This window comes from Lissotriton helveticus, chromosome 8 (genome assembly GCF_964261635.1).
Source record: "Lissotriton helveticus chromosome 8, aLisHel1.1, whole genome shotgun sequence".
Taxonomy (NCBI): domain Eukaryota; kingdom Metazoa; phylum Chordata; class Amphibia; order Caudata; family Salamandridae; genus Lissotriton; species Lissotriton helveticus.
Genome location: NC_136069.1, coordinates 1,263,519,172 through 1,263,541,587, shown reverse-complemented (window position 1 = coordinate 1,263,541,587; position 22,416 = coordinate 1,263,519,172). Strand labels below are relative to the sequence as shown.

The 22,416-nt window shown below is 47.0% G+C and overlaps 1 protein-coding gene across 1 annotated transcript in view; it reads right to left on the bottom strand.

Moving 5' to 3' along the window:
- The window catches only part of TMEM131 (transmembrane protein 131), a 1,081,228-nt gene that overhangs the window by 761,167 nt on the left and 297,645 nt on the right, over positions 1-22,416 (bottom strand). The window contains exons 6-7 of the mRNA XM_078658243.1: positions 11,444-11,560; positions 9,333-9,455 (exon numbers count right to left, since the gene is read on the bottom strand). Of these exons, the coding sequence (XP_078514369.1) occupies positions 9,333-9,455; positions 11,444-11,560 (240 nt within the window). The remainder of the gene's footprint in view (positions 1-9,332; positions 9,456-11,443; positions 11,561-22,416) is intronic.

The window sequence follows — 22,416 nt, the reverse complement described above, 5'->3', positions numbered from 1 at the left end:
CAACTTACGATTTTTCTTGAGGAGAATAACAGCCTGCACACCAACCAATCAGGGTTCAGATCTAAACATATACTGAATCTGCCCTTTTGTTTACGGCAGAGACCCTGCGAATGGCTATGGACCAAGGGAAGAAGGCCGTCTTGATTCTACTCTATCGGCGGCCTTCGACACAGTCTCACACATAATCTTGGTCGACCGTTTATGTAATGCAGGTATAGGAGGAGTGGCATTGGAATGGTTTAGAAATTTCCTCAACCAAAGACGTCAAGTCACGGTAATGGGTGAATTTAAATCTGAAGAAAAAGTCATCAGCTCAGGGGTCCCTCAGGGCTCTAGTTTGAGCCCTGTACTCTTCAATCTTTACATGGTACCCCTGATTGAGCTAATCGCTTCCTATCAGATTAGCACTATATCATATGCTGATGACACGCAGCTTATCCTGGTGTTGGATAGGGAGCTGCCCGGAGCAGAGAAAAATCTGAAAAACTGTCTCACGGCCACATTTGAGTGGATGAATAACAATCACCTCAAATGTAACTCCGGGAAGACGGAAATATTGCCCTTCGGCCTTCAAAACTTGTTTTCACCCAAACAATGGTGGCCTGAGGATGCTGAAGCCCCTCCCAACACTATCTCTTCTGCTCGTAACCTGGGCATCAAGTTTGATGACCAATTGTCATTTAAGCAGCAAGCGGTAGGCGTGGCTAGCATGTGCTTCCATATCATTAGATCACTTAGGAAGTTCTTTGATCCTCTTCCCCTTGCAGCAAGGAAAACAGTGGCAGTTGCATTGATAACGTCTAGACTGGACTACTGCAACAGCTTGTATGCAGGAACTAATAAAGCAGTGCTCCACAGGCTGCAGTTAGTCCAGCATGCTACTGCCCGTTTAGTACTTCGCTGGCCCAGGAAATCATCTGCCTCGGCCGCGCTCAAGACTCTCCAATGGTTACCCATACACAAGCGTGTTTTATTTAAGGTCCTTGTTATCACCTTTAGAGCCTTTCAGCTACAAGGACCCAGGTACTTGTCCGATGGCTTTAAACGTTATCAGCCAGCACGTTGCCTGAGGTCCGCCAATCAAAATCTATTGGTAACCCCCAGATTTAGATTGGTCACTAAAGGTGGGAAATCTCTTTTTGTCCTAGGTTCCAGGGCTTGGAAACAAACTGCCACCCCAGCTTCGGCTTATGTCTAAGGAGAGCCACTTTAGGAAATCCCTGAAGACATGGATTTTCTCCCTCACTGACGCTGCCTGTAGGGCACTCGTGTAAAGTGTGTAATGTGTTCGGAGTTGCCTCCAGTTCACCAACCTATTCCAGCTGGGTTGGTCTTGAGCGCCAAGATGCTCCATGGAGTGGTAGTAGCGCTATATAAATGTGACTTTACATTACATTACATTAGCCCCGGGGTGGTGGGGGTCCCTGGGACATTATTAAGCCCTTGGTCTGGGCCCATGCACCCCCATCCATTTTTTAACTAATCTCTGCATGCACCCGGGACTTGGCCCATCCGGGGGCTTCATTAAAAAGAAGCATAGAAGACTGCCCTTGGGGAAGGGGAGCGGTGGGGGGGGGGGGGGTTCACGGAGATATTCAGAAAAATCGCAGTGCATTAAAAAAATTAATTGCCCCGCCGGCTTCCCAAGGGGTACAAAAGGGGGTGGTGGACGGAGCATCTGAACCAATCAAACACTCACACCGAGTCCACAGATCTGGGTTTAAACCATCACCGTTCTTTAGCCCACTCTGCCACCCCAGTTCAGACATGGCCATATGCAAATCAGTCTGACCCTGTGCCTCATGGGAACAGTCCAGCCTGAACTGCCAAGCCATGTCTTCCCTGGACCGGAATCAAGCTTCCTAGGACTGGTTTCTGCATTTCAACTGTCTTCAGCCAGGCTTGCTTGTCCCAAGGGGAGCCCAAGAGCATTGCTACGGGGGTTAGGCTATTCATATCCTGCGCCCTTTTTTTTTTTGTGTGTCCCAAAATGGCTGCCAACACTTCCTGGTGAAAGTGTTCAAAACCAATCAGAGCTCTTTAGATCTCTGCACAAGCTCATCATTATTCGCAAAAGTTTTGTGGCGGTAGACATACAAATATTAGTTTCCTTTAATATCTCAAAAACGACTGAACAGATTTACACCAAATTTCAAAATGAGTGCTTTCTGGACAAACAGCTACCATTTTGCCAAATTTGGTGTAATTCCATCCAACGGTTTGTGCTGTACCCATGTCTAAAATCAGTATGGGAATTAACATAGAAAACATTTTTTTTACCCGCCACCCACCCTTATTTCTTGGCCCCCGCTTGACGGATTGCCCTGAAATTTTTCATACATTACTCGCATCACTTGCGCACCCTTTTGGGAAAATTGCATGATGATTCATCAACCAGCGCCAAAGATCTAGGCAAGTCAAAAAATGCTTTTCCTATGGAAACATGGTCCTAAGTATAACTACCTACTTGGGAGGGAAGTAAGTTGTACAAAATCTGCACTGACTATAACTTATGCACCTGCAATGCACTGCTTATGACCTCATTTATTACATCACTCACGACATGTATGAGTGAAACCTGAGCCTAACTACAACGTCCCTGTAACCTTTGTTTTTTTCTGTGAATTTCTAAGGTTTTTTTAAATTATATTTCCTAACTACAATGTTCCTGTAACCTTTGGTTTCTTCAGTGATTTTCTAAGGTAGTTTAACTTGTGGTTAAATTTGTAGAGTGGTGGGGTAGGGGCGGTACCTCCAACTAGCTCTCAGGAATCCCGCTGTAGGAGACTTATTGGAGGTAACAGGAGGGATTCTTGGCCCCCAAAGTCCCTTAGCAGCCAAGGGGACGTTATCCCCCAAGCAGTAGTGCGCCACGAGGCAAGTTTGCAGAAAAGGGGGATGGCCTCCAGAGTACTTACAGCAATCGTGCTCTGTGGGACTTACTGGAGGTAACATGCGGGTAGTTGGCCACCAAAGACTCTCTGGAACTTAGAGGACGTCATCCCCAAGCAGCAGTGTGTCAGGAGGCGCGTTTGCAGAGTGGTGAAGAAAGGGGGTGTGAACTTCGAAGTTCTCTCAGCAATCATGCTGTGTGGGACTTACTGGAGGTAACAGGAGGGCTTGTTGGCCCCCAAGGATCCTTTGGACCCAAGGGGACTTAATTCCCCAATGGGCAGTGCACCAGGAGGCTCATTTGCAGCGTGGTGGAGAAAGAGAGGGGTCTCCAGCGACTTGCCAGTCTATTTTTATTTTTAATTCACGGAGGACAGGGAAGTAGCCCTACCTCCCTCCCATGGCCAATTTTGGCCCGGGGACCACATTCCCGGGGCATGGCTTTTTATTTATTTATTTATTAGTGGGTGGGAGGGCGCGCAAGCCCCCCCCCTACTGGCCCGATTCCGGCCCCGGGGACCCCATCCATCAGGCCCCTGCCTCTGCTGTGGGTGCTCCGGTCTCAACCAGGGCACCCATTTTTTAGTGCTGGGGGCCACGGGGGAAGCCTCAAGACCCTTGCAGCCCCTGCCGGCTCCCCGTCTCCTGCAGGAGCTGACATTGCTTTTAAACATAGGGAGCTGCTAACATGCAGCTCCCGGTTTGTAAAAGCAATTGTGCTCAGCTTTGAGCACACAAGAGTAAAATGCTCTCGCTTGTTCAAAGCGAAGCACAGTTTGCTGTGGCTTGGCGAGAGTTGTAAACCTCTCGCAAAGCCATAGCAAACAGCTATGTCCTGGGATGGGCACCCTAGGACATAGCAGGAGCTGGCCCTGGGGGGTGTCAGTCCCTAGGGCCATGTTCGCTCCAGGAGAGGGGCCATGCGGCCACCTCTTTTCTTTCTATTTGCCCCGGGAAGTTGATGATCCCTGGGGCTGCAGGGGGAGCCGCATTCAATACAACAAAAGCCCAAGGGAGGTTGAGGGATGCGGTCCGTGTGGCCCCCGGAATTATTTCCAAATAAAGCTCCAGGGAGGTAGCGTTCCCCAGGGCTGGTCCAAGAGTGACTCCCCACCCCCATTTATAACATTTTAAGCCCAGGAAGGTGGTGGTCCCGTGGGGAGCTGTACGGACCCTCGCCCTGCATTTTTGTATAAAGAAGCCTAAGGGAGGTGGTGGTCCCCGGGGAATTAGTAAGCCTTAGGAGGGGTGGGATGTGCCCCTTTACTATATTAGTATAATGCCCCCAAGGGGCTCCCGTGCTTCGTCCCTCCTACCCCCAAAGAGGTCTAGGGGGTCAGGGTGGTTCTACCTGCCCCCTTTTTTTTTAACTTTTTTGTGGCTGACAACACTTACTGGTTGAAGTGTTGGTAGTCATTCAAATTTTTGTAGAATCCGTGAGCCCACTGCAGATATCTATATTTTTTTTACTTGCATCTCTCAAACTACTAAACGGATGTACATCAAATCATTAAAAAGCACGCTTTCTGGACTAACATCTAGCTTTCTGCCAAATTTGGTTCAATTCCGTTCAGCAGTTCGGGCTGTAGTGTTAAAAAAATGAAAATTCCCCATAGACATAACAAGGGAAAATACGTTTTGGGACCTCCCCTTTTTCTTGGCCCCCGCTTCACAGATCACCCCGAACCTTTCAACACCGCAGCTGAACCAAAAAGGGGACATTTTTGGAAAATGTTGGGAAGATTCGTCAAAGTTATTGGCAAAACAAAAAACACTTTTCCTATGGAAACTTTGGTCCCAACAATAACTACCTACTGGCGTCGGCCAGTAGATAATTAATCTATTAAAATATATATTCCCAGGGACTGAGGGAGACTACTTATTGTACAGATGACACATTGTGCAAGCCAAAAATGCAAGACTAAAATGTCACTCACAGAAGTCAGTAAAGCCAATGGTTGAAGTGGGCTACCCCTGTGCAACACACTATATACTGTGGGGGGGGAGAAAGCAAAATGTGAATCATTACAGCAGACCACTGGATGATGAGGGCTGGCTGTAAGCCCCCTTAAATACAACAGTATACGAGCTTTCTCCTCATCGACACACAAGTCGGCGGGGGTAGCGTCATTGTTCTCGTGCGCCTTTCGTAGAAAAGTGGGGATGATGGTAGCGGAGAGCAAGGGTCACCTCTTGGGATACCGTATACACTTTGGCTCCCATTCCATAATCATAGGGTCAAACTACGCCCCTCAAGGAGGGGCAGGAAAAGTTTTTATATGGGATAGTAGCAGATGTCATGGCCACGCAAGGTAGATGGGTGGTGCTAAAGGGAGACCTCAACTTGGTATTCTATAATGACCTGGATCGCTTGTCCCAGCGACAACAAGCAGCGGGAACGATTAGTCCAGGGGGGCCCATTTGGCTACAGGAGGTGGGCCTGGGAGTCTTGTGGCGGGGTAAGCATCTGGACGAGATTACACCTTTTATTCCCACGCACATAAATCCTACGCTAGGCTGGACTACTTCCTGGGTTCTAGGAAGGTCCAGGCGGCAGTATGATCAGTGGAGATCGTACCCGGCTCCCTGTCTGATCACTCAGCGGTCCTGTTGAACCTCACCCTTCCACCTCAAGGCCAAGAGTCCTGCGTGTGGAGCTTACGGGAAACCCTACTCCACAGACCAGAGGTTGTCCAGCAGGTAGATAGGGTGATTAGAGATTACTTGGAAGTGAACGATACCCATGAGACTTCAATAGCGATAGTGTGGGACACCCTAAAAGTGGTAATCAGAGGGGTGTGGATCGCTATATCGGAGGCAGACAAAGCCAGTCGAGACAAGCGCACACAACTCCAACAACAATTGCGGAAAGTCAAACGCATCTACCATAGCACTGGGGCGCCCAGGGTCAGGAGGCAGCTGGAGGGGGTTAGGAAGTAACTAGCCGGCTTGGACCTAGAGATCACTGAATACTCGATACTACACCTTAAATACGCATTTTATTTAGTGGGGGAACAAGTGTGGGAGAATGCTAGTGTATAAACTCAAAGGGCTGCGCCAGGTCAAAGTGGTGGAAGCATTAATAACAGACGAAGGGGCAGTGATCTAGGGAGATGTGGCTGTAGCAGCTAGACTCGGATCCTTTTAGAAGTATCTTTACTCAGCGCAAGATTCGCCACCCCGGAAGATCTCCGAATACCTGCAGATGGCTTTCCGACCAGCTTTTATAAAAACCTTCTGCAACTCAGTGGCCCGTCTTCTTACTAAAGTGTTCAATTCGGTCACGAGCCCGGCGATGTTCCCTTCATCAATGTCAGAGGCTTCTGTAGTAGTCATAGCGAAACCAGGCAAAGATAAGAGACTGTGTGGGTCCTATCGACCTATATTGCTTCCAAAAGTTGATGCAAAAGTGTTCACAGGGATCCTGGTGGCCCGCCTCACCCCTCTCATGCCCGGACGGGTCACCCCGAACCAGTCAGGTTTTATCCCCAACAGACAATGCTCAGATTACACCAGGCGGCTCCTCCATCCTATTGACAAGGCATCCTGTTCCCAGCACAAGATGATGCTTTTTTCCATCGATGCGGAGAAGGCCTTCGACCGAGTACATTGGCCTTATCTGGCAGCGCCATTGAAGTGCTTTGGGCTGGGGGATAGATTCTGCTCGTGGGTGCTGAGCGGGTATGTGAGACGGAGGGCTTTGGTCAGAATCAACGGTAAAAGTTTGGAGAGATTCCCAATTAGACGCAGCACATGACAGCGATGTCCCCTTTCCACTCTCCTATTTGCGCTCTACATGGAGCCATTTGCGCAGAGATTTCGGGTCAACCCAGGAGTGACAGGGTTATACTTTGGGAGAGAGGAGCACCTCACTACTTTCTATGCGGACGATGTCAATGTCTCCCTTGATAATCCCAGACAGCCCTTTCCAAGCTTCTTAGAGGAAGTTTAGCGGTTTGGGGAAATCGCTGTAATCCAGAATAATATTGCCAAATAACAGGCATGAAGTCTGACAGCCTTGCAGGACACACAGGAACATCTCACACGGGCCCTTAAAATTTGGTGGGAACGGGACATCTCATATCTGGGAATTCAACTCGCATCGACTATTCAAGAGATCGACCATTAATTACCGGGAATTAGTTTATAACGTGGAGTCAGGTCTTGCTCGCTGGCAACCATATATACTCTTGTGGCTAGGACGAGTTGCTGCATTAAAGATGACAGCCCTTCCTAGAATCCTATACTCATTTATGATATTAACTCTCTGGCTGGAGTGTAGATCGATCGGCCGCTCTTTTGATGACGAACGCCCCATTCCATTCGACACCCTGAAGGCTGACAATGCAATCCCTGAGGAAGAGAGATAATGGTATACCCAAATCTGGCACTGGCTAATGCGCCGAATATGCAGGGGGCTGCGCAGCGAATCCTGACTAACTTTGAAAGGTGGTTCCTTAGCAAGCAAACACCTTGTTTCCGATTTATATAAGATTCTGATGGCCCCTGAACTAGATACAAAATCCCACGCTCAATTGAGATGGCAACTGGAATTGGGGCGACAACTTTCCCCAGTGGAGTGGCAAGACAATTATTACAGAGCTTGACACACAGCGTCCAATGCATCCAGTACAGAGACCACAATGAAAATTGTCACATACTGATATTAAACTCCAGTTTGCCTTCACAGACCGAACCCAGAACGCGGAGACAGATGCTGGATGTGCAGTGACTCCCCTGGGACACTAGTACACATTCTCTGGGAGTGCCCCAGACTGATTCAGTTTTTGGAGGAGAATTGTAATACTCTGCTTCCTTGGTTCTCTTTATGTATGTAGTACTGGGCCTCCCCAACCAGTTGACCTACCCACTTAAATCCAAGAGGGGCAGACATATTACATTGGTCTTGAGAGCGGCGCACCAATCAATACTGGCCCTCTGGGGTACGGACAGGGTAACAACTAGACAAACTTGGCTACACCGTCTCTGGCATTTTCTGGAGATGGAGAGACTTTAATTGCCACTTAAGTCACAAGGGGACACATTTCGGGAGACCTGGCAACCATTCATAACTCTTCTTTCTCAGGAATTCACTGAGTTCCCCTGCCCTTGATTTCTAAAATTGCTGCGCTTGATGGAGCCATCCCATAACTCCTTCGGGATGGATTTCAGAAGGTTTACAGGATGCGAACCCATAATGGCAATATGAGCTTCTGTATGTCAGACCTAAAAACATGGTGTGCTACTAAAGTGATAGAAAATAGATTCTGGGTCCAATAAGCAACACTTACTGAAGACATGATAGAAAATTCAACTTGCATTGTTTTTAGGTTGTAAAGTGTATAGGCAATTGTATGGACAATAAAGCAAATTAAATTATTATCCTGCTTGTCTGCCTCTGAGTACAGTTCAATAAGAACAAAAAAATGATATAGGAGAGGGACTGAGGGAGAAAAGGTTTATAGAAACAAGACAAAGGAGAAAAACAAAATGGATATAATGTATGAAGGTTTGAGCTAATGAGATTAATAATGAGCATTTTCCAAATGAAAGAAATGATTGTGAATCAGAGGTTTTTCAGAAATGACAGGTTGATCTGTTCTTTGTATCCATGGACGGTGCTCCTGCAGACAATTGGCTGCTATGAACACAAAGTGGTCCCTTTCTGCTGGTGGTGTGACTGCTGAAGCAACACAAGCACTCTCAAACATGTAGTATGGTAAGATGAGCTCAAATGAAAACCAGCTTCCATTATCTTCTCCACCAAATAAAGAGATTATCGATTTGAACACCACCCTACACGATTTAGTTCTCGTATGATACATTATTTTAAGTGTAAAGTGCTACTCGAAGGCAGTGTTGTTGATACAGTGAAGCAACCTCTCCTGTGGGGAGTGAAGGATGTCTTGGAACCTCCTGCTGCAAAATCACACAGTAGGCCAAAAGGCATCTCCTACTCCAGCCACTACACACGTGTCACAACTATACAACGTATAGAAAAATAGTAAACCTTTTTTGCAATGCTTTAAATGTTAAAATATATTAATGTAGGTTAACACATAATAGGAATTGTCCGTTTGCAATAGCAAATTTAGAAAACGGCACTGAGTATCTTTTTATCTTCAGTTTTTAACTAAATGCCCCTCCAAGGTCCACTACAAAGTTCTAGTTTGATCACAAAATTGAACATTTTACCTACAGTAGTGCAATATTAGCAGACATGTCACCTGGAAGAGGGAGCATGTTACTTTACTCAAGGAGGGGCGGCATAAACAGTTTGCAGACCGCGTAATCAGAAATCAAACCGCACATAGTAAACTCAAATATTCATCAAAACAATTACTTATATATTTTTAGCAGAGCATTCATTATTGTATACATATAGTGACACCAAAACGCACGTGCCCATCTTCACTGGAAATGTATCGAATGATTCTCACCTGTAAAGGTTCGCTGTGAGGATTATGAATATTTATGATTGGAGAAAAACTGCTATTTACAGGAACTCTAGCCCCGATAAAGGGGCGTAGTCGATAGGGGTTTGGAATTCCCACTCCAAAAACCTGTTAAAAGGAAAGAGAGACGTCTTAAACAGGATACTTCACCACCTGTCCGCACAGCTCAAAAAGTGTAATTCTAGTCATGCAACTGGAGCCGCCAAAGCCATCTTTCAATAGGTAAGTGTCAGCTCTCCAATTAAATCAGCCCTGGTGTCCGGCTGTCACAAGTGTCTTACGCGGCGGCCTGCTCAGCTTCGAGAGGTTACACGGCTCTAGCTTTCAGTTCCAAGAGCTGAAACATACCCAGGAGCATGCCTTCTTAACATTCCCTGCAAGTTTACTTAAGGGCTCAACAACCTACACCCAATGCGTAGGGTACTCTGGTTTAGGTAGCGTGCTTCGAACGCTTGGAGATCGAGAGGGGGTCTATTGCTGTGACGAATGACAGCTAACGTTATTGGTCCGATAGAGGTGCGAAATGGTGGCGATTCACCGCCATCCTTGGCAATTACCACATCGTTGCAAAGGCCTAGGCCGGGACAGCATGGGTGCAAATGACGCTCAAGTTCTAATGGAAGTGTTTGCAAAAATGGGAACAACACTCACCAAGACATGCTTATTCGTAGCTAATCTTTGCATCGTATTCACTTGCATAAACAGTAAGCACACATAATAATTGAACAGTCGCCTTAATAGCGTTGCAGCCATCAGCTGGGTCTTTTGGAGATATTTACATTATTATCTGAACTTTCATCCGCTCACAGCATACATGGAAATTGGAGAAAGGATGTGAAAACTGTCAACCGGCCAGCCCAACCTACCCTTCTATAAAGCATCCACACATTACTGTTTATTTTTAAAATGCTGTGTGCCTGACTTGTGATGGATAATATCAAGTCAATATTCACCTACAATTTACTGACATAGCCAAGCCAAAGATGACTGGCAAGCACGCCGGTGAAGCCAAATTACATTATGGGTTTTCAGCACATTAATGCATTTGTTTTCAGGCTTTGATGTCTTGAATTTTAAAGAGTCTCTTGGTAAACACATCATAAATATGCGAAAAGCAATCCTCCTGTAAAGGGCTGTGTCTTACCTGCAAGGAGTGCGTCTACAAATGCAATCGTGAATGCACAGCACTAACCTCAATAATTTCAGGAAATAGGTCTGAAAACATAGAATGGAGGCACAGAGGGCAGGTGGTATAACTTTAAACAAAACATTTAGGTTTCTGGTCTGTCATGCTTTATAAAACTGTCATGCTTTATAAAAACGATTTTACTCTGGGGAGGTGGTTATCATTATAATGTTGTTCATGTACTTCCAGTCAAGAAAAACTCGGTAATTTCTAGTGAATTAACTTTTGACCAACACTGTCTGAAAGTTAATACATCCATGTCTTAACAAACCCATTTAATAAATCGCTTTGATTAATTTGTAGAATTACCAGTGATGAGTCAATACAGCTACAGAATGTGCAGCACAATTTACCCATAAACGCATATTTTGCAGTACAACTTGCCCTGTCTTTGCTGCATAAGTCAGTCAACTCTGCTGCATCACTTGGCATTGCAGCATTACTCAAGCGGCCCTCCTGTTACAGCCTGCGTGATAGGCGCCCTTAATACAAGGAGCGCAGAACAAGCTAAATACATAAATAAAACAATGACAACAAAAAATATTCAAGTAAACATACTGGTCAGGCTGTCCACCATTAGTTCTACGACGCCTATGTTGGGTGCAATCTCGTTGCGTTCTTAATTAATCGGGCGCAAAAAACTGCCTGAGTTAATACAGCATGGTATCTGAATGACAAATGTATTCATGGAAATACAACACATTAAACACTAATCTTCAAAACCATCTACATAACTTATCTATAACTAGGATCTGGATAGAGTATAAAACTGGGACTCCTGCTCCATAACATCTCACCTTTTCCAAGTGAACAAATGTAGTTGACTACAGGCTACAACTTAACCCAGCACACACTACTTAGACCTACTCTCGGCTAAAATGTCAAAAACCTTTTAGTTATTTTCACTCACCTGGTAGGTAAACATCCCATGATTAGATGTGTTAATAAATAAAGTGTTTTCTACATTCCCCACTACTCTTGCAAGGAATACAACATCAAACGACGTGTTTCCTCCTGGGAGAATTTTCTGTAAACAGAAAAAACAATACCATCAATAAAGGGAAAAAAAACAACAATCTTTTTAATAATTTTAAAAATGTACTCCAGAGCAAAAGCCATGTATAAACAGTATAATATGTGGACAGGGAGGCAGTTTCAAGAGGCTAGAGTAAAAAAGACTGTACACGTAACAAAATAAACTTTAGAAACTCACACACGCCTCACGTCAGACCTGTGCGCCTTGTACTTAATGTCCAAAGAGACTTAAGACCACTATTTAAGGAAATATATTAGGAAGAAGTTCATTTTTTAATATGAGCAGGACAAATTAATTGCTATTTCTATGAGTTTATGTGAATCTGGCACTCTGGAGTACGCAAATAGGTATGGTAAAGATATAACTAAAGGAAGAATTGCAGTCACACATGCACAATCTAACATTCTAAAATAAAATATATTGTTTTATAACAAACGAGTTACTTCTCTTCAGTAACGTTCACTGTGGTCTAACCGCAAATTCCCGACCTTACAAAGTATCCTGGGTGCCAGAGTGGATCTGGAGATTTCTGAAGCAGTGTTTCCATGCATCGCTAGGTGATGTCATGCGGCTGCTTTCTGACTTCATAATGCCCCAGAAATAACAGAGCGGAGACGCGTGTAAGGGTCATCCCAGCGCGCTGACATCAGTTTCTTGTCTTTTCCCTTAACTACCCTCAAATGAAGAGTGTGAACAATTGTTGGTAACACTGTGATGAATACTAACTTGGGACCTTTTTAGATGTAAATAAGAGCCCACTCAACAGAACGGGGAGGCAGGAGGGTGGGGGAGAATGTGAGGTTAGATAAAATAATCCACCAGAGAAAGAGTTACTGAAGGTAAGGAACTTGTTCTTCTTATGGATACTTCTAATCGCAGATTCCACATCTTAGAGTAGATAACAAAGCAGTACCTCTAACGTGGAAGGTCTGTTGAATGCCTCAGACCAAAAGGTCTTGTAGAACTGAGAAGCGAATTGTCCTTCCCTTAGGACCTGGCTGTGAACGCAGAAGGGCTTCATGAAAATATGTACCAACCCCCACGCTGCAGTCTGGCAGATATCAAGGACAGGCACCCACCAAACCAATGAAGTTGTAGGGACCTTGGACCTAGTGGAATGGGCCCTTAGAGCTTATGGGGGATACTTCTTGGCCAGGTTGTAGCAGATCTTAAGGCACAGGGCTACCCACCTCAACAATGTTTTCTTCTGCACAGCCTTCCCTTTCTTTCCTCCAGAGAACTCCACAAAAAGTTGATTGTCCACGTGATGGTTCTTGGTGCGATGTATGTATGTATGTATGTATGTAGTACAACCAATGGAGCAACACCTTTCAGGAGATGAGTTGAAGCAAAGATACGAGTAGAGTGAAGGATTGTTCAATGTGGAACAGAGTCACAACTTTTGGTAAGAAGGCCACCTGATTCCTCAGCACTAATTTGTTTAGGAAAAACTTGGTGTAGGGGAGGTTACACTGAGGAAGGCTGCAGTTCACTCACACGATAGGCTGATGTAATCGCAACCATCTTCAAGTTCAAGAAGGGCAGCGAGTAGCTATGCTTAGGCGCGAAAGTTATACAAATGAGTAACGTTAAGGCCAAATTAAAGCCCCATTGTGGTATCGGAAGCAGTTTGGGAGGGAACACCTTGAATAAATCCCTTTACAACAGGTGATTTGAACAAGGAAAGCTGGTACAGGAAATGCAAAGAGGCCAAAAGAGCTGACAAACACCCTTTTACAGTGTCCATTGAAAGGCTTTGCATGGCTAAAGAAAAAAAAAACCAAGAGAATGCTCAACAGCTTCGCTTGTATGGGATCAGTAGCCCGCACACCACACGAGGTTACGAACATGTTCTAATTTAATGGGGAGGTCTCTGGTGAAGAGAATGAGATCTACCACCTTAGGTGGCAAATCGAAAGCCATTAACCGCCTCCGCTTGATCTCCAAGCATGGAGGTGGAAATTGCTTTAATACGGTTGGTGTACTCAGTCCTATTGCTGGAAAAGGAGGTTCTCCCTATGTGGTGACCTGTTCAGAGGACAGATGCTCATGCTCACACTCTTCAGGTACCACACACTACTGGCCCAATCAATGGCTCCCAGAGGATATGGGTCCAGTTATTCTTGATGATCTTCAGAACTTACGTCAGAAAGTGGTACACAAGTCCCTTGTTCCAACGCAGATGCAATGAATCTTCTAAGAGTTGCTCCTGTTGGCGCTACAATGCAGAAAAACATAGACCCTTCAGGTTACAACTGTGGAAAAGAAAAACCTAGCCAGGACACCCCACCCCCCACCGCCCGGTGGAAGATGCCAGACACCACGTCGGGTTGTAGAGACCGCTCTTGATCTGCAAGACAACATCTTCTCAGTTTATCCACTCTGTAGTTCAGAGATCTCGTCAGGTGGGTGGTCACCAGAAGCATGCTCTCTTGCTCTAGCCAACTCCAAAACTGCAAAGCCTCCTGGAATAGGACCCCATGACCCCACTACGCCCTGCATGGTGCAGTAATACATGGAGTTACGGTCCCCTAGAACATGTACCAATCTCCTCTTGATGGACAGCAAGAAAACATTCAGGGTCAGATGAATGGCCAGTAGCTCCAGTAGGTTGATGTGGAGCCAGCCCTCCACTGAAGATCAGAGCTCTCTGATCTGCACCTCCTCCTTGTGACCGGCCCCTTTCCCCAACTCAGCAGTGAAGCATCAGAGACCCTTTTTAGCAGGGAAGGAGAGAGGCCTGCTGAAGGACAGTCAGCCATCACTGCAGATCTTGACCATTCACCTCCAAGTCCTTGATGGTGTCAGAAAGGCAGCCTTGATTCTGGGCCCCTATGGGATATCAGGTTTCAATACAGGGCTCATGTGCAACCATGCGTGGCTGACGAGGAAGACACACGAAACTAACAAGAAGCCTCAGTCTCACCCTGGCTTGGATCAAAGACTGAGCCCTGTACCCCTATGCGTCTAGGATCGCCCCAATAAATGGATGTCTTTATTAAGGAAACAGGTGGAACTTCTGCTCATTTATAGTCAAACCCAAAAATGTTAGAAATTCCATCATTGTAGGGAGGTGGTCAACGAGTACCTCCTGCAAGCCTGCGTCAGCAGCAGATAGTCGTTGAGGTATGGGAATAGAGGAACTCATGACCTCTGAAGATGGGCAGTGAGCAACACCATCACTTATGTGAACATCAGAGGGGTGGTGGTGAAGCAGAAGCATGCCAAAGTGAAAATGCTCCTGGCTGAATTACAAGAAATGAATGCGGGACGGGTATACAAGCATCCTAGAAGTACAATGACCCCATCTAGTCTCCCAGGTCCAGAGCAAAGAGAGAAGTTAAGTCAATAAAAGCATTCTGAATTCGTCCTCCCTCAAGAAAGTGTTGTGAGGTTGGAGGTCCAAGATAGGCCTGAGGCTCCCATCCTTTTTCAGAATTAGAAAATAGTAAGTAATAACCCCAAACTTTCCCCAACTTCAGTAATCTCTCTATGGCACCCTTAGTACCCCATTGCTTGGGCATGTGCCTCTGTGGCCAAAGTAAAGCGATCTGTTGCAAAGCCTGTTCATCACCTGTATGTCTATGAAGAACAACACTAGTACCAACTGCCATGCCAATGTAATCCGTGCTATCCAAACCGGCACAGGTTGTGTCCTATCCATCATGTATCATCTGAGCCAGAGAGACTATAACATCCTCCAGGACTGCCAGCAAGATGTAGCTGGTACAAAAGGGGGTGGTGATGGACGGAGCATCTGAACCAATCAAACACTGGGGTGGCAGAATGGGCTAAAGAACGGTGATGGATTAAACCCAGATCTGTTGACTGGGTGTGAGTGTTTGATTGGTTCAGATGCTCCGTCCATCACCACCCCCTTTTGTACCAGCAAGATGTAGCTGGGCACGACCCAAAGTGCATGTGTGCGACGGCCCATCAGACTGATAGCATTTCCGGTTTGCTGTGCCAATTGTGCATAGTGAAAAAAATACCTTGCTGGTTCCATTTTACTGCACAGGAGGGTATGCGGTTTGTACAAAGGGCCTACAACTTATTTGGTGCAAGAAGTGTGCTTAAGACCTTAAGCACTCCAGGAGGAGTTCCTTTAAGCAAAAGGAAAGCAAGCACGATACTCCCCCCAACAAAGAAATTCCATTGCATACTGAAGGAGACGTTACTGCAAACTACAAAAAGTTGTGTTAATTCACAACCTGCCACCACACATTTGCTGTTTAACACAGCTGTAATCAACTTCACACAATTCAATTGCATTAATTTTATTAATGTTTGAAGGATGGTGGGACGGGGCAGATTTTGCCGGGACACGTTCATGTCACAATCAAGTTGCACATAGATCTCTACAGCAACCACTCAACTCACTGATCTACCACACCCATATGAAACTTTAGATTTTTCAATTATTATATGAAATAGTGCAGCTTCATCAACTTAAGTCTAAGTTAGGTTAGGCTGGAAGGATGGAGGAGACGCCAACGCCCTGTGGCCTAGAGAGACACTACAGTCAGGTCATTAAAGTCAAGGAGTTGTGGCACTACTGAGGTTTCACATTTTGGAGAAGAGGGACGCATGGAAGCTACAAGTGCTTGGTGAACTGCCAGTTGCAATACACATGGAAAGATAAAGAAGACAACCCTTCCTCCAAATAAATAAAGAGTGTTACCTCGCAGCAGCAACCTTTTAACGTCCAGCTCTAGGCACCCTCCTCTTTCAACCATACTTGAAATTAGAGCACCCCGTCCCAGCGGAACAGTATGCTGAGAAAGAATTTTAACCAGCTGACTGCCCTCAAGAGGAGCCTGCGTCAGAAGAAACCAGAGAAGCAACTCCTCAGAGGTTCCTTCCACAATCGTACATGGTACACCAACAACCTGGACATCCTGCGCCACCAATGTCCAGCATTGAGGGCTCGTGTTTGCAAGCTGAACGTTAAAATGAGAATCAAATCAAATCGAGCACTGCTTAATGAAGACAGCTGACCAGAGCAGACAACCAGCTTCTCAACAGCTATACACATCCTGTATCCACAGCATCATAGTCCCAGGATCACCAAAGGAACTGCCCTATCTTGGGAAACATTAAGTGAGGTAATCATGCCCAAGCAACATTGGCATTGGGCAGGCCCCCATTCAGGGCCCTAGTCCCCCTGTACCTCCCCCAACCCAGAGAGAGACGCTGAAAACCTGTCCCACCACAAGGTGTGCAGTCTGTAAACTGCAGCAGCAAGTCGGGCCTAAGTAAGGCTGTCAGAGCAGCATTAGCAACACAAAAAGATGGACAGACTGCTGAACATTGTCACTCACTCACCCAAGACACAGATCCGGGTTGAATCCATAATTTCATTGCTCACCTTGCCACTCCAGTTTATAAACAGCCGTTCCATCCATCATCTGTTTTTTTTGCTTTGCTCACCCTAAGTAGGAAGGGTATGCCCAGACGTGGGTCACGGTGGTCAATGTCGTGGACCAGGAACAGCGGACTCGATAATTCTCGCCTCGGTGCCTACTCTAACCAGGGGTCGCACTCGGCAACTCTGGGCCTTAGCTTGACTAATCTCCACAACGGCCCCATCAACGCCGGGGATGCCTGGCTCCACCTTGGGGATTCCCAGCAGGGAACATCCAACAGGGAAAGCCAGGACGGGTTCCCCAGCGGTATACAGCGCCAGGACGCCGACTGGCAACAGTGTGCTTTACAAGTATACACATTACATTACAATGTGCCACTGGATTCAAGCTAGCCTGACTGATGAGGGGTGATACGCCGAAACCCATCAGAGGATGCTTGTTTCAGGCCCAGGAGGACCTGGCCTGGCAGCTCGGGCTGGACTGTTCCCATGGCGAGCAGGGTCTCGACTTATTTGTATATGGCTGAGCCCAAACTGGGGTGACGTGGCGAGAAAAAAAAAAAGGATAGATTAAACCCAGATCTGTGACGGGGTGATTGATTGATTTGTTCAATCTAACATTCGTCAACTCACTATTGCTTTTGTTGACCTAAGTAGGAAGTGAAGGAAAGAAGGATCTTTCTGGCATAGTTATCCGTCACTTTTTGCCTGCTATCAGTGTGTTGTGGTTGCAGTACACTGGGATCCTGCTAATAAGGACCACAGTGTCTGTGATCTCTCTCCTCCATTCATTGGTAAGTACTTTGGACACCCCACAATTGGTACACTGGTGTACCGTTGTAAATCCCTAGTATAGGGTACTAAAGAACCAAGGGTATTGGTACACCAAAGGTCTCCCATGGGCTGCAGCATGTATTATGCCAAGCATGGGAGCCCATGCAAACTGTATCTGCAGGTCTGCTATTGCAGCCTGCAAGGTGCACGCACCTTTCGCTTCAGATATAAGGTTTTCCTTATATCCCTGTCACTGGACTTTAAACCTATAAGTCACCCTAAGGTAAGCCTTACAGCCCACATGCAGGGTGCATAGTTCTATGGGAGTGTGGCGCTGTATGAGCAGACACACCCCTACAAACCTCAGAGTCCATTATCTGGCTTTGTAAGTGTGGGAAGCTCTTTTAAGGTATGTAGTGGACACTGGCAAATTTGAACTGTCAAGCAATATAATGGCTTCACCGAACCCGGTCATGTTTGGTATCAAACATGTGGAATCATGCCCCTACACCGATTCCAGTGCTAGTTGCATGATTCCATGTATTGGGGTGCTCATTTGAGGACCCCCACCCATGTCTACCTGTGTAGCCTTGCAGGGTCTGCGTGCACACCAGTGCTGCTGCTGACCACAGACACTGTTCTTCCCTCCTCCTGCTGAGCTTAACTCGGTCAGGGGAAGGCAGAACAAAGGATTTCTTGTAGAGGAGAGTTGTTACCACCTATCATTTAGAAATAGGTGTTTTAGGAAAGGGTGGGGATGCTTCTGAGAGCCTCCAGACTGTTTTCAAGGATACATTTGGGGCCCTCCTTGCATAAACCAGTTTGCCCCAGTTCAAGAGCCCTTTGCTCCTGCTCTGGTGCGAAAATACACAAAGGACAGGGGAGTGACCACCCCCCTGTCCAGCTCCTCTCCGGTACCCCTGCAAGTCCCTAGCATATGGTACTAAGGTACCTAGGGCATTGGTTCACCAGGGGTCTCCCATGGGCTGCAGCAATGTATTGTGCCACCCATGGGAGCCCATGCAAACTGTATCTGCAGGTCTGCCATTACAGCCTGTGTGAAATGGTGCACCACCTTTCGCTTCAGATAGAATGTTTTCCTTCTATCCCTGTTGTAAGAAAGTGGCTCTGTATATACTACACCAAAGTAAGGTACAGTGTCCACAGTCCCCAGAGGTTTGGCAGAGGTTAAAGTTAGATATAACCTTACTCTCTAAATTGGTAGCTTGGTCAGGCAGTAAGGCAGTATCAGAGGACAGTGTAAAGCATTTGTTGTACACACAGTCAGCAAATGGTCTCACACACTCAAGAACTGAACTCTAGGCCAATTGTTTTGTAAATAAAAATATATTGTTGTTTTATTTTAGAACCACAAGTAGGTATAAAAATACTTTATCAGAATGAGATGTTGCAATTTAATATTTTCAAATAGCAATAGACTTTTAAATGCAAGTGATACAGTTATTACAATATGCAACACAAGTTAAACACAATTATAACATTGAGCTCAACGGGAAGTTTTAAGTAAATGCAATAAAATCACTTCACAAATGTTTTTCTTACTCAGGGCTGGATCCTGGGTTCAGCCTTAGTGCATTTCCTGTAAACAGTTGAAAGAAATCGTTTTTGTTATACAGGCGATTTTTAAGGAATATTTGTATGTTTTGAAAATCGACACTTAGAATTTTTTTTGGTCAAAACCAAGCAATGTAATCCTATGGAGGAAAATCAAGTTAACGGTAAGTACCAGTTATCTTTACTTTTTAGGGTCAGTGCTGGGCACCAAGATCCAGCAATGGGGTCTCTCCTGATAGCAGGTGAGTAATTTTTTCGTTTATCGGACAATTTTTAAGGAATATTTCAAAGTTGCAAAACTCGACACTTTGGGTAAGTACTCGGCTGGCAGAGTTAAGGTTCTGGGGGTATACTCAGGGGTCTCCCAGGGTCAGGTAGGTACAGTTGTTACACCCTCAGCGGCACAGGGGCAGCCGGGTGCAGAGTGAGTAGGCCCAATGTTAGCCTATGGCGGGTAGAGGGCCTTTGGTTGGTGGCTGCTAGCAAGCAGGCCACGCGGCTGTGGGAGCTGAGCTCCTGGTCACTTCCACAAGGCAAGTGGGGAAGTAGGATAGGACAGATGCTGCACTTCCAGTGGCACTCGGGCAGCTGGGTGCAGGGTGTTTTTGGGCCGTCGGGCGCCCAATGTATTTAAATGGGAAAGCTGCAAGACTAACAAAGGCTGCAAACTTGGGGACGGAGATTCTTCAGGTGCAATCACCACTTCGAGAGGTAAGTTGGGAAGCTGTAGGTTAGGTAGCCACCCAGAAGTTGGGCACAGGGGGCCGTGGGGCGCCGGGTGCAGGGGTGTCTTTTGGTGTCGGGAAATCTTACCCTCAGCTGGTCGCGGTTGGAGGGGTCCCTGGCTGTGAGGCTGCAGGCGTCGGCAGGAGCGTCGAGGAGGGTCCTTTGGTGCCGGATTCGTGGTCACAGTTGCCAGGGGGACGTCCTCGTGGTCTTTGTTCACTCAGGCACAGGCCGGGCTCAGCGGGTGCAGAGTGTGCTGGATTCGCGGTAACTGGCTGGCACCAGGGGTTGTTGCTGTTTGAGCAGAACCACTGCTCGTGGGTGTCCCAGTCTTTAAATGAGCAAGGTAGTCCGGTCCTCCCGGGATATCGAGGTTGCTGAGCACAGAAGACGCCGGAATTTAGCAGGTTCGAGGATCGACAGGCCGGTAGGGCTGGGGCCAAGTCAGTTGGTGTTGTCCTCTTGTTAGCAGCTGCATGGCAGGTCTTCTTTCTTCTTGTTTCAAAATCGGGATCTCAGGAAAGAAGAATCAGGGTGCCCCAAATACTGAATTTAGGGGCGTTACAGGTAGGGCAAGGGCAGGGACCAATGGGTCCCTGTCCTGGGATGAGTACACACCCTATCCTGCCACTCTCCAGTGGGAGGGGGGCAGGAGCCTAGCTCTGATTGGGTAGGGCTCCCCATTCTCAAAATGGCAAGAGCCCGGAGTTGTGCTTTACCTCGCCTCCCCCACCTGAGCGGTGGGGTTGGCAGAGGCTGGCACACCCCCTTTCCTTTCTTTGTTTTTCCCGCCTGTCTTCCCGCCAGAGGGGGGGTCAGAACCGGTGGGGGCCAGTTGCTGAGTACAGCAAGTGGCCTGGAGAAGCTCACAAAGGCGGCATGCATTTGAAGCTCCCCCTGCCCATCCTGGGGGAGGATACCTAGCACCTAGTCCCAGGTTGTACATTGTTGCAGGCCCAAGAGAGCGGAGGGCTCTCTACCAGGGGGCCAGCAACATGTCTGCTGGGTGGCAGAATAGGCAGCCTCTCAGGATCCTGGTTGTGGGTTAGTTTCAGGGAGCAACTCTAAGTTGCCCTCTGTCGTGCACTTTACATTAAATCCCACACTGGCATCAGTTTGGGTTTAATGTGCTGAGAAGTTTGATACCAAACTTCTCATTCTTCAGTGTAGCCATTATGGTGCTGTGGAGTTCGTAATGACAACCTCCCAGCACCATATACTCTTAATGGCCTCACTGCACTTACAGTGCCCAGGAATGGCCCTGGGTACTGTAGGGGCCCAGGGCTCATGCACCTGTGCCCATACCACTGGCATAGTGCACCCATCTGGAGGGGTGACTGAGGTATGCCAGGGCAGTGTTTTTGTGGGCATGGCACACAGGGATGTGTGCCATGTCGACTCTCTGTTTAGTTCTGCACCAAGACACTCAGCCTGCAAAGGCAGTGTGTGTTTGCCAGGGTACATGACCTCTAAGGGTGGCACAATAAGTGCTGCAGCCTTTAGGGGGCTTTCTGGTCACAGTGCCCTGGTTACCTAGGGTACCATTTACCAGGGGCTGACCTGTGGCCAGAGATGCCAATTGTGTTTAGGTTTCAATACAGTTTTAGGGAAGGAACACAGGCCCTGGGTACCTGATTGGCAGTGACCCAGGGCACACGAAGGAAAAGTGCACCAGTCATCAGGAAAAAAGTGTGTGGGGGTTACTGCAACAGAAACCCACTTTCCTACACCTGTCACTGCACTTTAAACCCGGTCACCCTGGGGTAAGCCTTACAGCCCACAGGCAGGTTGCATGATCCTACATGTGAGGGTGGCCCTGAACAAGCAGACACATCCCTACAACCCTCGTGTCCATTCTCTGGCTTTGTAAGTGCCGGCAAGCACTTTTAAGGTATGTAGTGGACACTGGCAAAGGACATGGGAGTGACCACCCCCCTTATCCATCTCTTTACCTGGGAGGTGCACAGAGCTCCTCCAGGTGGCCACTTGATTCTGCCATCTTAAATCTTAGAAGGGCAGAGCCTCCTGGGATCATCTGACTGGTCAGTCCACCTCAGTAGCGACCCGGAGCCCTCCTGATAGGTGGGTCACAGCAGAAGCAGTCCTACCCTTTTTCTGTGTTACGTAAGGGCTCCCATGAGGATGGATCCTTACATTCGTCTGGACTTCATCTTCAAGAACCAACTGGCTTCACCGGAAGATCTATCTAAAGACTCTTCTGCTGTTGGGCACTGATCCATGCTGCTGGACTGAGCCAGGAACCAAGACATACTGCTTCTGGTAATAAGGCTCCTACTGCAACTTCATCTCTGTGATGTTCCAAGTTCTGCAACTTCCATGGCTGTGCATCCTCCTGAGTCTCCCACAACACTGCCTGCATCAAGAAAGCAAAAAGGAATCTCCCTTG